Source organism: Dendrobates tinctorius, unplaced genomic scaffold (assembly GCF_039654945.1).
Source record: "Dendrobates tinctorius isolate UK_male_01 unplaced genomic scaffold, ASM3965494v1 ptg000044l, whole genome shotgun sequence".
In the NCBI taxonomy this organism is placed as follows: domain Eukaryota; kingdom Metazoa; phylum Chordata; class Amphibia; order Anura; family Dendrobatidae; genus Dendrobates; species Dendrobates tinctorius.
Genome location: NW_027361712.1, coordinates 32,535,822 through 32,552,167, shown reverse-complemented (window position 1 = coordinate 32,552,167; position 16,346 = coordinate 32,535,822). Strand labels below are relative to the sequence as shown.

At 45.0% G+C, this 16,346-nt stretch overlaps 1 protein-coding gene across 3 annotated transcripts in view; it reads right to left on the bottom strand.

Annotated features, from left to right (window-relative positions):
* Positions 1 to 1,994: 1,994 nt before the first annotated feature.
* LOC141089171 (immunoglobulin superfamily member 1-like) overlaps positions 1,995 to 16,346 on the bottom strand; it is a 51,088-nt gene continuing 36,736 nt past the window's right edge. For all 3 annotated transcript variants that reach the window (XM_073575494.1, XM_073575496.1, XM_073575495.1), the window contains exons 8-9: positions 5,755 to 5,795; positions 1,995 to 2,594 (exon numbers count right to left, since the gene is read on the bottom strand). In XM_073575494.1, coding sequence (XP_073431595.1) covers positions 2,568 to 2,594; positions 5,755 to 5,795 — 68 coding nt within the window. In that variant the 3' untranslated portion in view covers positions 1,995 to 2,567. The remainder of the gene's footprint in view (positions 2,595 to 5,754; positions 5,796 to 16,346) is intronic.

Sequence of the window (16,346 nt, the reverse complement as noted above, 5' to 3'; positions counted from 1 at the left end):
TATTACTGAATAGATCTCCTAAATCTTAAAAGAATGGGGATTTTGGAAAATCCTAATTAGAATCACTGAATAACTCTGCTATTAATATGAGCATTTTTATTAGATTAGCTAAAGAATGAGATATTTTATGAGTTTCAATTGTTTCCCACCTATCCTGAGTGACCACTCAGTATCCCTCCTCCTTGCTGGTGCTGAAATCTCACACTGCTCAGTACAAGCTGCATCAGTCAATCAGACTGGGTGAGTGAAAAATATATCTACTTGGAATCATCAGGTCATGCTCTCTGATTTTCAAAGTAAATACTCAAGCCTTATTGGGTCCAAGCAATCTAATAAACAATTTATGCATTTTGTGTTATAAAATCTAGTGACAAATCTGTTTTAAAGTGTATGTTTTCAAATACCCACAGCCTAACAGCATGGCATGTACTTATCTATATAATAATGAACATAATAGCACCAGACATACAGTATACCAAGCACAACATAAAAATGACATTTCATTTCAGGTACTAAACTATAAGCAATACTATATGATAACAAATGTGATCAATTATAAATAAAGTACCGTATATACTCATGTACAAGCTGAGTTTTTCAGCACATTTTTTTGTGCTGAAAATGCCCCCCTTGGCTTATACATGATTCAATTGTCCCAGAAAGCAGGCAGGGGAGGGGGAGCGGTGGAGCAGCGGGTGACAGAAGCAGGAGCCAGTGGCCGCAGCTAAAGCCTTTGTTGCTGCTAAAGAGAAATGAATATTCATTTCTCTGTAATAGCGCACAGTGACAGCTGCCAGCTTCCTGAAGACATCCTACTCACCCTCCTGCATTCCCTGTATCTCGTTGGTTCTGGCTTCCAGCAACTCTTCCTGTGCCGAGCGATCACGTGGCCCCGCTCATTAAGGTAATCAATATGTATGTATCTCCTCTCCCATAGGTGTGGAGGGAATAGTCATTACTTTAATGAGCGGGGCCATGTGAAAGCTCGGCACAGGAAGAGCTGCTGGAAGCCGGAACCAACGAGATGCAGGGCGTGTAGGAGGGTGAGTAGAATTTTTTTTTTGTAATAGGAAGCATGCATACAAGGACAGTGACGGGGGGAGCCACACACACCAGGACAGCGATGGGGAAGCCACGCATACAGGACAGTGACAGGGAGAGCCACGCATACCAGGACAGCGAAGGGGGGAGCAACGCATACCAGGACAGTGACGGGGGAGCCACGTATACCAGGACAGCGACAGGGGGAGCCACGCATACCAGGACAGCGAAGGGGGAGCCACACATACCAGGACAGTGACAGGGGAGCCATGTATACCTGGACAAGATGGGGGAGTTATGCATACAATAACAGGGACGGGGGAGCCACGCATACCAGGACAGTGGCGGGGGAGCCATGCATACCAGGACAGTGACGGGGGAGCCATATATACAAGGACAAGATGGAGGAGCCATGCATTCAATGACAGGTATGGGGGAGCCACGCATACCAGGACAGCAATGGGGGAGCCATGCATACTAGGACAGGGATGAAAAAGCCACACATGCCAGGACAGTGACAGGGGGAGCCATGCATACCAGGACAGTGATGAGGGGAGCCACGCATACCAGGACAGTGATGGGGGGAGCCATGCATACAATGACAGTGACGGGGGATCCATGCAAAGCAGGACAGGGACAGGGGAGGCACACATACCAGGACAGGGATGAGGGGACAATGCATACCCAGCTTATACTCAAGTCATTAAGTTGACCCTGTTTTTCGTGGCAAAATTAGGTGCCTCGGTTTATACTCGTGTCAGCTTATACTCTAGTATATACGGTATATTACAAGTAATGACTGACATATTCCGCTATGCTCAATTATGGTATTTTGGCTCCACTTCCAGTCATACAAGATAGCTTCTGTGTCCTTTTAATTTTCAATATATCATACAATAAAAAAGTATTACTAAAAAAGTATAAAGCGAAAAACAGACACAAAACAACTACCATTTAACTAAATGTGTCACCACATTTTAATAATATAAACTGCAAACATAATTTAATAGTTTTTATTGTATCAAAGAGGCTGGTGTACTTACTTTGATATGACTGTATAATCCTGATAAAATAAGCATTTTATGACTTCATCTAGAGCTGGTTTTGTAAAATTATACTGTATATTTGAATATAAGAAAACTTTTAAAAATATTGAAATCAGGTCTGTCTGATATGGATTTATAAAATAACTACACCAACCCCATCAAGGACAATAAATGTATTTAAGATGGAATATAGTTTATATTGTGAAATCTGGGGAAATATAATATACATATATATACTGTATATACATATATAAACAAATATAAAAGTATATTAGTGACTTCTGTGCTTTGTTTCTCATCAGAGGTAGAGATCCTGTACATATCATCAAGTCCAAGTTATCGCTTGCTTACAGTCAGTAAACCAAAACCACAGCAGTTGTGTGCCATACACATATCGGTAAGCAGGATTGCAAACCACGCTGTGTGAAATTATAGGAAGCTTTTTCTCATCATTTATCTTTCAAACCTCAAACCATTTTCTTAGAGTGAAGTGACTTTGCATCCACCCTAAAGAGAAAATAGTAAATAGTATAGTACAGTAAATATAGTCATAATAAAAATTAAAATGACAACCAAATACATAAAATAGAAGCGTAGGCTCCCACAAAGATGGAAGAAAATTATGTTGCATGACATGGACAAGTAAAGAAGAGACCAGAAGGACCAGTGTGGACAACCGGACATGGCTTCAGTGGTGGGACAGGTGAGCAGCAAGGTATTATCATACTTTTCGGACTATAAGACGCACTGGACCTTGGTTTTAGAGGATGAAATTAGAAAAAAAAATTGAAGCAAAAATTGTGGTCAATTCTGTACTATTATCCCCTATCCTGTTAAATATGTCCTCTTCATTCCCATCCTGGTATGCATGGCCACCTTATCCCTATCCTGGTATGCATGTCCCCTCATCCCTATCCTGGTATATGTGGCCCCATCATCCCTATTCTGGTATGCATGGCCCCCTCATCCCTATCCTGGTATGCATGTCCCCTCATCCCTATCCTGGTATGCATGGTCCCCTCATCCCTACCATGGTATGCATGGCCCCCTCATCCCTATCTTGCTATGCATAGCCCCATCTTCATCCTGATATGCATGGCTCCCTCATCCCTATCCTGGTATGCATGGCCCTCTCAACCCTATCCTGGTTAGCATGGCCACCTCATTCCTATCCTGGTATGCATGGCCCCCTTATCCCTAGCCTGGTAGGCATGTCCCCCTTATCCCTATCCTGGTAAGCATGGCCCCTTCATCTCTATCCTGGTGTATGTGGCCCCATCATCCCTATTCTGGTATGCATGGCCCTCTCATCCCTATCCTGGCATGCATGTCCCCTCATCCCTACCATGGTATACATGGCTCCCTCATCCCTACCCTGGTATGCATGGCCCTCTCAAACCTATTCTGGTTAGCATGGCCCCCTCATTCCTATCCTGGTATGCATGGCCCCCTTATCCCTAGCCTGGTAGGCATGTCCCCCTTATCCCTATCATGGTAAGCATGGCCCCTTCATCTCTTTCCTGGTATGCATGGCCCCCTCATTCTTATCCTGTTATGCATGGACCCCTCATCTCTAGCCTGGTATACATGGCCCCATCATCCCTATCCTGGTGTATGTGGCCCCATCATCCCTATTCTGGAATGCATGGCCCCCTCATCCCTATCCTGGCATGCATGTCCCCTCATCCCTATCCTGGTATGCATGGCCCCCTCATCCCTACCATGGTATGCATGGCCCCCTCATCCCTATCCTGGTTAGCATGGCCCCTTCATCTATTTCATGGTATGCTTGGCCCCCTCATCCCTATCCTGGTATGCATGGACCCCTCATCCCTAGTCTGGTATACATGGCCCCCCATCCCTATCCTGGTAGGCATGGTCCCCCTCATCCCTATCCTGGTATGCATGGCCCCCTCATCCCAATCCTGGTATGCATGGCCCCCTCATCCCTATCCTGGTATGCATTGCCCCTCATACCTATCCTGGTATGCATGCCCCCCTCATCCCTGTCATGGTATACATGGCTCCCTCATCCCTACCCTGGTATGCATGGCCCTCTCAAACCTATCCTGGTTAGCACGGCCTCCTCATTCCTATCCTGGTATGCATGGCCCCCTTATCCCTAGCCTGGTAGGCATGTCCCCCTTATCCCTATCCTGGTAAGCATGGCCCCTTCATCTATTTCATGGTATGCTTGGCCCCCTCATCCCTATCCTGGTATGCATGGACCCCTCATCCCTAGTCTGGTATACATGGCCCCCCATCCCTATCCTGGTAGGCATGGTCCCCCTCATCCCTATCCTGGTATGCATGGCCCCCTCATCCCAATCCTGGTATGCATGGCCCCCTCATCCCTATCCTGGTATGCATTGCCCCTCATACCTATCCTGGTATGCATGCCCCCCTCATCCCTGTCATGGTATACATGGCTCCCTCATCCCTACCCTGGTATGCATGGCCCTCTCAAACCTATCCTGGTTAGCACGGCCTCCTCATTCCTATCCTGGTATGCATGGCCCCCTTATCCCTAGCCTGGTAGGCAAGTCCCACTTATCCCTATCCTGGTAAGCATGGCCCCTTCATCTCTTTCCTGGTATGCATGGCCCCCTCATTCTTATCCTGGTATGCATGGACCCCTCATCCCTAGCCTGGTATACCTGGCTCCCCATCCCTATCCTGGTAGGCATGGCATGGTCCCCCTCATCCCTATCTTGGTATGCATGGCCCCACATCCCTATCCTGGCAAGCAGGGCCCCATCTATGTACTGGTATGCATGGCCTCTTCCTTATACTGGTATGATTGGCCCCCATCCCCATCCTGGTATGTATTGCCCAAATCAGAAAAGCATAAAAAAAACCCTTAAACCATTATACTTACCTTCCTGCGCTCCCTCGCAGCGTCTTGTTCTGATGCCAGCATCTGATTTATGCTTGTAAGCAGCGCATGGCAGTGACATCATGCGTTGCTTACAAGCCGAGCACAGCTGCTGGAATACGCACTGCTCTCCACGTCGGGATTATGTGCGTGGAAAGAAGTGAATATTCATTGCTCATTAATAGCAAGCACAGCGTTAGCCGCAGCCGCTGGCATCCTGCAGCTGCCAGATGTTCACATATGCCCACTACTAAAGGGAATGATTATTCACTGCTTTCCACTCCCATGGGTGTGGAACGCAGTGGACATTCATTTCTCTTTAGCTGCAAGCACAGGAGATTGCCACAGCCGCCGGCTCCTGCCTCATGTGACCTGCGGCTCCGCCACTGCTGCCCCATCTCCCTATCCACAGCCAGAGTAGGTACATCCGGACAATAAGATGCACCCCCCATTTTCCTCCATATTTTTGGAGGAAAAAAGTGTGTCTTATAGTCCGAAAAATAAAGTATTTTTTTTCCATTTTTTAATCTCTTTCCCTTCTACAAATCAAATCACAAAACTGACTGGAGAGAATTTGATTTTTTTTTGTATGATTAAAGGTGAGTACTAGTTGCCCTGAACCATTTTCCTCATCTTTAGCAGATGTGAATTTAGAAGAGCAATATTGTGTTTTTAGTTCTACCAGGCCAGTAATAAGGATAAATATTTTTTTAAATAATGTAGCTCACTAAAATTGATTTTGCCACTTATGTTATATTTAGGAATTAAGTATTTAGATGGGAATTAGCTTACATTCCGAATAGGTTTTGGCTCTTCTTTGTCTTTCTTTTTATCTATAATAGAAAAGGAAAACATAAGCATTATCCTGAATGTGTTCTAGTCTGTCTCATTAATACATATGACCAGAAGGGGCAATAAACCCGAGGTCTTAACCAACTTCTTTATGCGTTAGTGGGTTTCCACAATTACATCCTCATCAAGCATTTCCCACTTAAAGAAGCTCTATCATCAAAGTTTTTATCTTCTTAATATATTGCAATCATCATATTATATAGCACTGTGTACTTACAATTGCTCATTTTGCCATTTTACCCTGCTAATTCTTCTCTTTTCTTTGCTCTATGTAGAAATAGGATGTCTCTTGTCTCTGCAGTTAACATGCCCCTCTTTATCTCCTGATCCAGCTTCTCCCTTTTCTCCTGCCAGGGACGTTAGCAGTGACTTGTGACTCATACAGGGAAAATTGTCTTCCTGTTTCTCCATAGAGCTAAGAACGATTCAGCTAGTCAGTTTTTAATCATGTGAAGTTATAGACGTAGTGGAAAAGAAAATAATTAGCTTGGTAGAAAGACAAAATGAGCATGTGTAAGTATACAGTGACATATAATATGATGATTGCTACACTACCTATCAAAAGTTTAGGGTCACTTAGAAATTTCCTTATTTTTGAAAGAAAAGCACTTTTTGTCCATTGAATCTAACATTAAATGATTCAGAAATACACTCTATACATTGTTAATGTGGGAAAGGAAATGCTATTCTAGCTGCAAATGTCTGGTTTGTAATGCAATATCTTCATAGGTGTATAGAGGCCCATTTCCAACAACCATCACTCCAGTGTTCTTATGGTACTTTGTGTTTGCTAACTGTGTAAGAAGGCTAATGGATAGTTAGAATACCCTTGAAAACCCTTGTGCAAGTATGTTAACACAGCTGAAAACAGTTTGGCTGATTAGAGAAGCTATAAACCTGACCTTCCTTTGATCTAGTTGAGAATCTGGAGCATTACATTTGTTGGTTCCATTAAATTCTCAAAATGGCCAGATAAAAAGAACTTTCATGTGAAACTCGGCAGTCTATTCTTGTTCTTAGAAATGAAGATACGTACCTGCGAAGCTATCACAGGAGTAAGGATAGGGAAAGTGGCCTACCCGGTCGGGCTGTACGCAGACGATGTAATTGTTTCTGTGACAAATCCTGAAAACTCTCTTCAAGCTCTTTTATCTATTCTCTCTCCGTTTTCTAAGGTATCATTTTACAAATTGAACTCCTCCAAGTCGATGGCCCTTCCGATTGGTTGTCCTCCCGGATTGATTATTAGATTAAAAAACTCCTTGCCATTTACTTGGGCTAAAAATTCTATTACCTACCTGGGAATTCACCTGGTTTCCCCTTCCAATGACATAGTATCCAAAAACATTGCGGAATTAATATATTCCATTAAGTCTGAATTAAATAGAATAAGCGCCCTAGAAATCTCATGGATGGCACGCTTACAGACTTGTAAGATTGATATTTTTGCCAAAAATGTTATACATTTTAAGATGTATCCCACTACCCATACCTAGAATATTGCGGGATGAGATCCAGTCCCTGCTACTCCACTTCATTTTGGGTGGTAAAAAGTCTAGATTTCAGAGTTCTTTGCTATTTTATAAGACGGGAGAGGGAGGTTTGGGACTGCCGAATATCCATCTTTATTATAAGTCATGCATGATTGATACCTTTAAAGAGTGGTGGGATACTACATCCAAACACTCTTAGATGCAAATGGAAAAATCCAACACCAAACTCCACTCTACTAGACTAACGATGGAGGCGGAGTTCTTACACCCAGGATCACAGTCTTGCTTGCTTCCCGTGATGGAACACGCCCTCAAAATGTGGAAAGAGTTGATCTCTAGAAAGCTTATACACATCCCGTTGAAATATGTCTCATTTAAAAGCTTTGATTTGGTGGTCCCATTTTCCCAATTCCATCGCTGGGATGATTATGGTGTGCCTAATTTGCAAGCCATACTTTCAGGAGTCTTCCTCAAAACTTTTGAGGATCTATGATCATCATACCGACTCCCTGGTAATTTTTATTTCTCCTATGTCCAATTGAAAAGTTTCCTATCTACTCATCCTGCAATTATTTCCCAAGTAGCCCCGTCTTCAATCCAACATTTTATCCTGGGGAAAAAAGGATTTTCTAGAGGGGTCTCAGTCGCCTATAATTATCTTAACTCCCCCACAAATGGTAAGCTTCAATACATGGTCAAATGGGAAAATGACCTAGGCACTTCCTTTACCCAAGAACAATGGCAATTAGCCATATCCTGGCCCCTTAAAAGCTCATCGTGTATTAACCACATGGAAATAGAAAAAAAAATTCAACTTCGCTGGTACCTCCCCCCTAATCGTATAGCCCATTTCTTTCAAGGAACTTCCCCTCTTTGTTGGAAAAACTGTGGCGAAATAGGCACGCTTTTACACTCTTGGTGGTCTTGTTGTAAATTAAAACCCCTTTGGGATGATATATTTCAGATACTATCAGCTTGTACTGGATGTGCAGTTCCAAAGAGCCCTGCATTAGCTTTATTAAACATAGGCATCACTGATCTTCCTTATGCTAATAGATGGCACTGTTCTTTTGTACTTACTGCTGCAAGACAAGCCCTCGCCTCCAATTGGAAATCACAATCAATCCCATCACTGGATGACATTTGGCGGAGAATGGACTCATTCTATTCACATGAACTAATTCTATCATGGGACATTTCTAAAAAGGATAAAACTCAACAAAGATGTGTAACGTCCGTCTGCGGTTCTGGGCTGCAGCCAGGCAACACCCCGAGAAACACTGATACCCTTTACCCCTATACAGGGATCTGGATTTACAACAGAGCCCAGGAGGTACTGTCTGAATAGGAGCAGCGGCCAGAGCAGGACGGTCGTCAGAGTGAAGTACAAAAACGGCAGGCAATAGCAGAGTCAATTTCAGGCCAAGGTCAGAGTCAAAAACCAGGAGGGCGGCAGAGGTACAGAATCGTTAGGAAGTAGCAGAGTCAGAATATCCAGGCCAAGGTCACAAACCAGGAGAGTAGCAGAAGTACAGAATCGTCAGGCAATAGAGGGGTCAGAAATCCAAGCTGGGGTCAGAGTCAAACAGAAATCAATCACTAAGTAACACACAGGGGAACCAAGAATATATCCGGTGGCTTGCAAGACCAGTCCCAAGGTATTTGAGGGATCAGGTCATCCCTCACAGGTTCCTGGACTGGTGATGTCATTAGGGCCGCCCCCAGGACCAGGCCAGATGGAGTTGCAGTAACCCCCTGATGACTGACAGAGGGGCGGAGCCTGCGCCCACCAGATGCCTGCGCAGGAGCCACTTCTCTGTCACCACCATAACTCACGGGCGGACCATGGCGCCTCCCAGTGGCCGAGGCAGGAACAGCCGTCCCCGAGTCTGACAGTGAAGTGGCGGTCTGGCGCCTCCTAGTGGCCGTGACCGGAACAGCAGGCCTCGAATCCAACGGTGACGTGACAGACCGGCGCCTCCTAGTGGCTAAAGCTGGGACCATAGGCCCTGAGTCTGACGGCGACGTAATAGAACCACGGCGCCTCCCAGTGGCCGAGGCAGGAACAGCCGTCCCCGAGTCTGACGGCGAAGTGGCGGCCCGGCGCCTCCTAGTGGCTGCGACCGGAACAGCAGGCCCCAAATCTGAAGGAGACGTGACAGTACACCCCCTTCCAAGAGGGGCCTCCGGACCCTCAAAACCTGGTTTGTCAGGGTGAAGGAGGTGAAACCTTCTAATTAGTGCTTTTGCATGGATGTCCCGCGCAGGGACCCAGGACCTCTCCTCCGGGCCGTAGCCCCTCCAGTGTACCAGATACTGTACGGACCCTCTTACAAGGCGGGAGTCAAGGACACCCTGGACTTCATACTCCAAGGACCCTCCGACCGAAACGGGAGGAGGAGGGGACGGGACAGGGTGAATTGGGGAGCGATACAACTTGAGGAGAGACTTGTGGAAGACATTGGGTAATTTGAAAGACTGAGGGAGTTTTAAACGGAAGGCCACCGGGTTAATCACCTCTATAATCTCATATGGACCAATAAATCTGGGACCCAGTTTGGCAGACGGTACTTTAAGCTTGATGTTTTTGGTGGAGAGCCAAACCTTGTCTCCAACTCCCAGGTGCGGTCCTTTGGATCGCCGTTTGTTCGCTGCCGAGGTCTGTCTAACCCGGGCCCCTTTCAAGTTAGAGTTTACCTCAGACCAAATGGTTTTTAAACGATGTATATTTTTCTCTACCCCAGGAAGCTCTGACATTCTGGCCGAGAATGAGCCAAAGCGCGGATGCAGCCCGTGGTTGCAGAAAAAGGGGGTAGACTTAATGGAGTCCTGATACTGATTGTTTAGGGCAAACTCGGCTAGTGGCAGATGTTCTGCCCAATCGGACTGGTGTTCTGAGACGTAGCAACAAAGGTATTGCTCCAGAGCCTGGTTGACACGTTCGGTTTGCCCATTGGTTTCAGGGTGGTAAGCCGAGGAAAAAGATAGCTCAATACCAATGCGTTTACAGAATGCCCTCCAGAACTTTGACACGAATTGGGTACCCCTGTCAGACACAATATTGACCGGGGCACCGTGTAAACGTACCACATGTACAATAAACAGTTTACTCAACGTTTCCGAGTTAGGTAACCCCGACAGGGGGACAAAATGACATTGTTTACTGAACCTGTCCACCACCACCCAGATACACGTCTTTCCATCTGAGGACGGTAGGTCCGTAATGAAGTCTATGGAGATGTGGGTCCATGGACTCTCGGGGGTGGGCAAGGACTGGAGCCAGCCGGCAGGGCGAGTATGGGAGGACTTGGCGCGGGCACAGACCTCACATGCTAAGACATATTCTTTGCAGTCCTTAACCACCGTCGGCCACCAAAAATTCCTAGTTATCAATCTGGCGGTATTATTGAGACCAGGATGGCCTGCCAAGACAGAGTCATGTGATTCTCTAAGCACTTGTAGGCGAAACGCAGGCGGAACGAACAATTTGTTGGGTGGCGTAGTGTCAGGGGCTTGTTCTGGGGATTTACGGATCTCCTCCAGAAGGTCCAATGACACTGCGGACACAATGATCCCAGTGGCCAATATCGGAACTGGTTCACAGTCCTCGGCTTGTGAGGGGCAGAAACTGCGAGAGAGGGCATCGGCCCTCATATTTTTTGTACCAGGGCGGAAGGTGATTATAAAATTAAACCTAGAGAAAAACAATGCCCACCTTGCTTGTCTAGGATTTAACCTTTTTGCTGATTCTAGGTATGTCAGATTCTTATGATCGGTAATTACCGTGATCTTGTGTTTGGCGCCCTCGAGGAAGTGACGCCATTCCTCGAAGGCCCATTTAACCCCTTCACTACCAAGGGTGGTTTGCACGTTAACTACCGGGCCAATTTTTACAATTCTGACCACTGTCCCTTTATGAGGTCATAACTCTGGAACGCTTCCATGGATCCCGGTGATTCTGACATTGTTTTCTCGTGACATATTGTACTTCATGTTAGTGGTAAAATTGCATTCAAATAACTTGCGTTTATTTGTGAAAAAAAACGGAAATTTGGCGAAAATTTTGAAAATTTCGCAATTTTCCAACTTTGAATTTTTATGCCCTTAAATCACAGCGATACGGCACACAAAAAACTTAATACATAACATTTGCCACATGTTTACTTTACATCAGCACAATTTTGGAACCAAAATTTTTTTTTTGTTAGGAAGTTATAAGGGTTAAAAATTGACCAGCGATTTCTCATTTTTGCAACACCATTTTATTTTTAGGGACCACTTCACATTTGAAGCCACTTTGAGGGGTCTATATGATAGAAAATACCCAAAAGTGACACCATTCTAAAAAGTGCACCCCTTAAGGTGCTTAAAACCACATTCAAGAAGTTTATTAGGTGCGTCACAGGAATTTTTTGAATATTAAAAAAAAAAATGAACATTTAACTTTTTTTCACAAAAAAAATACTTCAGGTTCAATTTTCTTTATTTTACCAAGGGTAACAGGAGAAATTGGACTGCAAAAGTTATTGTGCAATTTGTCCTGAGTACGCTGATACCTGATATGTGGGGGGGAACCACTGTTTCGGCGCATGGCAGACCTCAGTAGGGAAGGAGCGCCGTTTGACTTTTTCAATGCAAAATTGGCTGGAATTCAGATCGGACGCCATGCCGCGTTTGGAGAGCCCCTGATGTACCTAAACAGTGGAAACCCCCCAAGTGACCCCATTTTGGAAACTAGACCCCCCAAGGAACTTATCTAGATATGTGGTGAGCACTTTGAACCCCCCAGTGCTTCACTGAAGTTTATAACGTACAGCAGTACAATTAAAAAATCATATTTTTTCCACAAAAATGATCTTTTCACCCTCAATTCTTATTTTTCCAAAAGTAACAGGACCATAAAAGATATTGTGCAATTTATCCTGAGTACGCTGATACCCCACATGTGGGTGTAAACCACTATTTGGGCGCATCGCAGAGCTCGGAAGGGAAGCAGCGCCATTTGACGTTTTTGGCTGGAATTGAGATCGGACACCATGTCGCGTTAGGAAAGCCCCTGATGTACCAAAACAGTAGAAACCCCCCACAAATGACACCATTTTGGAAACTAGACCCCCCAAGGAACTTATCTACATGTGTGGTGAGCACTTTGAACCCCCCAGTGCTTCACTGAAGTTTATAACGTCCGGGCGTGAAAATAAAAAAATCGTATTTTTTCCACAAACATCATCTTTTAGTCCCCATTTTTTTATTTTCCCAAGGGTAACAGGAGAAATTGGACCCCAAAAGTTGTTGTCCAATTTGTCCTGAGTACGCTGACACCCCATATGTGGGAGAAAACTACTGTATGGACACACGTCAGGGCTTGGAAGGGAAGTAGTGACGTTTTGGAATGCAGACTTTGATGGAATGGTCTGTGGGTGTCATGTTGCCTTTGGAGAGCCCCTAATGTACCTAAACAGTGAAAACCCCCCACAAATGATCCCATTTTGGAAACTAGACCCCCTGAGGAACTTATCTAGATGTGTGGTGAGCACTTTGAACCCCCAAGGGCTTCACAGAAGTTTATAATGCCCAGGCATGAAAATAAAAAAATCGTATTTTTTCCACAAACATGATCAATTAGTCCCCAATTTTTTTATTTTCCCAAGGGTAACAGGAGAAATTGGACCCCAAAAGTTGTTGTCCAATTTGTCCTGAGTACGCTGATACCTCATATGTGGGAGAAAACTACTGTATGGGCACACATCAGGGCTCGGAAGGGAAGTAGTGACGTTTTGGAATGCAGACTTTGATGGCATGGTCTGCGGGTGTCATGTTGCTTTTGGAGAGCCCCTGATGTACCTAAACAGTGGAAACTCCCCACAAGTGACCCCATTTTGGAAACTAGACCCCCTAATGAACTTATCTAGATGTGTGGTGAGCACTTTGAACCCCCCAGTGCTTCACAGAAGTTTATAACGACCGGGCGTGAAAATAAAAATATCGTATTTTTTCAACAAACATCATCATTTAGTCCCCAATTTTTTTATTTTCCCAAGGGTAACAGGAGAAATTGGACCCCAAAAGTTGTTGTCCAATTTGTCCTGAGTACGCTGATACCTCATATGTGGGAGAAAACTACTGTATGGGCACACGTCGGGGCTCGGAAGGGAAGTAGTGACGTTTTGGAATGCAGACTTTGATGGATTGGTCTGCGGGTGTCATGTGCGTTTGGAGAGCCCCTGATGTACCTAAACTATTGAAACTCCCCACAAGTGACCCCATTTTGGAAACTAGACCCCCCACAGAGCTTATCTAGATGTGTGGAGAGCACTTTGAACCCCCAAGTGCTTCACAGAAGTTTATAACGCCTGGGCGTGAAAATAAAAAAAACATTTTTTTCCGCAAAATTATATTTTTGCCCCCAATTTTTTATTTTCCTAAGGGTAACAGGAGAAATTGGACCCCAAAAGTTGTTTTGTAATTTGTCCTGAGTAGGCTGATACCCTACATGTGGGGGTAAAACACTGTTTGGGCGCATGGCAGAGCTTGGAAGGGAAGGAGCACCATTTGACTTTTTCAACGCAGAATTGGCTGGAACTGAGATCAGACGCCATGTTGCCTTTGGCGAGCACCTGATGTGCCCAAACAGTGGAAACCCCCCAATTATAACTCCAACCCTAACCTCAACACACCCCTAACCCTAATCTCAGCCCTAACCCTAGCCCTAACCCTAACCCTAATCTGAGCCCTAGCCCTAACCCTAACCCTAACCCTACCCTAACCCTAACCCTAGCGGGAAAATGGAAATAAATACATTTTCTTTTAGTTTTATTATTTTTCCCTAACTAAGGGGGTGATAACGGGGGGTTTGATTTACTATTTATGGCGGTTTTTATGTTTGTCGGCTGTCATACGCTAAAAGACGCTTTTTATTGTAAAAGTAGTTTTTGCATCACCACATATTGAGAGCTATAATTTTTCCGTATTTTGACCCACCGAGTCATGTGAGGTCTTATTTTTTGCGGGACGAGTTGACGTTTTTATTGGTACCATTTTTGGGCACGTGACATTTTTTGATCGCTTTTTATTCCGATTTTTGGGACGCAGAATGAACAAAAACCAGCGTTTCATGAATTTCTTTTGGGGGAGTGCGTTTACACCGTTCCGCGTGCGGTAAAATTGATAAAGCGGTTTTATTCTTCGGGTCAGTACGGTTACAGCGATACCTCATTTAGGTCGTTTTTTTATGTTTTGTCGGTTTTTTGCAAAGAAAACAATTTTATATAAAAAATAATTATTTTTGTATTGCTTTATTCTGCGAGCTATAACTTTTTTATTTTTTTGCAGATGACGCTGTATGGCGGCTCGTTTTTTGCGGGACAAGATGACGTTTTCAGTGGTACCATGGATATTTATATGTGTCTTTTTGATCGCGTGTTATTGCACTTTTTGTTCGGTGGTATGATAATAAATCATTATTTTTTGCTTCATTTTTTATTTTTATTTTTTAAGGGGTTCGCTAAAGGGGTTAACTAATGGGACAGTTTTATAGGGCAGGTCATTACGGACACGGCGATACCAAATATGTGTACTTTTATTGTTTTTGGTTTTTTTTATTTTGAAAAAATTGATTTATTGGGGAATATTTTTTTTTTTTTTTACTAATTTATTTAGCGATTTTTTTTTAATTATTTTTAACACTTTTTTTTTTTTTTTTTTACTTTATTACCTTGTCCCAGGAGGGACATCACTGTCCTGTGACAGATCGCTGATCTGTCACATCACAGATCACTGTGACAGATCAGCGATCTGTCACAGGCACTGCTGCAGACTTCCTCATGCCTGCGCTTTGCAGGCACTGAGGAAGCCAGCTTCCTCAGGCCCCCGAAGGCCCCCGTCGCCATCTTGGATTCGGGGGCCTGGAGGAAAGGAGCCCCCCGCAGCAGCGCTGCACATTGCGCTGCTGTGGGGGGGGGCTCAGGGAAGCACGGAGGGAGCCCCCTCCCTGCCGATGCTTCCCTTTAACCCCCGGTACACCGCGATCGCGTTTGATCGCGGTGTGCAAGGGGTTAACGTGTCGGGGGCGGTCCATGACCGCCCCTGACACATTGTGCCGGGTGTCAGCTATGATAATTAGCTGACACCCGGCCGCGATCAGCGGCGCTCACCACGTGGGCGCCGCTGATCATGGTGACGTAATATTCCGTCCATGGTAATTAGGTCCATGGTCACATGGACGGAATATTACGTCAATTGTAGGTAAGGGGTTAATTGCCAATAGTTCCCGATTCCCAATATCATAGTTTTTCTCCGTGGGAGAGAATTTGCGGGAAAAAAACGCACATGGACGAAGCTGAGTGAGGGATGTAGTGCCTTGTGATAGCACTGCTCCCACTCCGACTTCAGAGGCATCCACCTCCACAATAAATGGACGGTCCAGATCCGGCTGAACCAAAACTGGGTTGGCCACAAAACTCTCTTTTAACGTAGAAAACGCCTGAATTGCCTCAGGATTCCAGTTGGTCACGTCCGCCCCTTTCCGGGTCAGATCCGTGAGTGGCTTGGCAATCTCTGAGAAACCTCTAATAAACTTGCGGTAATAATTAGCGAACCCCAAAAATCGCTGCAGCGCTTTCAGCGATTTTGGTTGCACCCAAGCCTTAATAGGCTGGACCTTGGCAGGATCCATGCGGAGGCCTTTACCTGAAACCATGTATCCTAAAAACTGTACCTCCTCAGCAAAAAAGACACATTTCTCCAGTTTAGCAAACAAGGAGTGTTCACGTAGTCTTTGTAGCACAGAACAGACGTGTTGAGAGTGTGTCACAGGGTCAGCAGAGTAAATCAGAATGTCATCTAAATACACCACGACATACACCCCACAAATGTCTCTAAAAATATCATTAACAAAGTGCTGAAATACGGCAGGTGCGTTGCTGAGTCCGAACGGCATAACCAGGTACTCAAAATGGCCAAGGGGTGTATTGAAGGCCGTTTTCCACTCATCCCCGTCTCTTATACGGACCAGATTATATGCCCCCCGGAGGTCAAGTT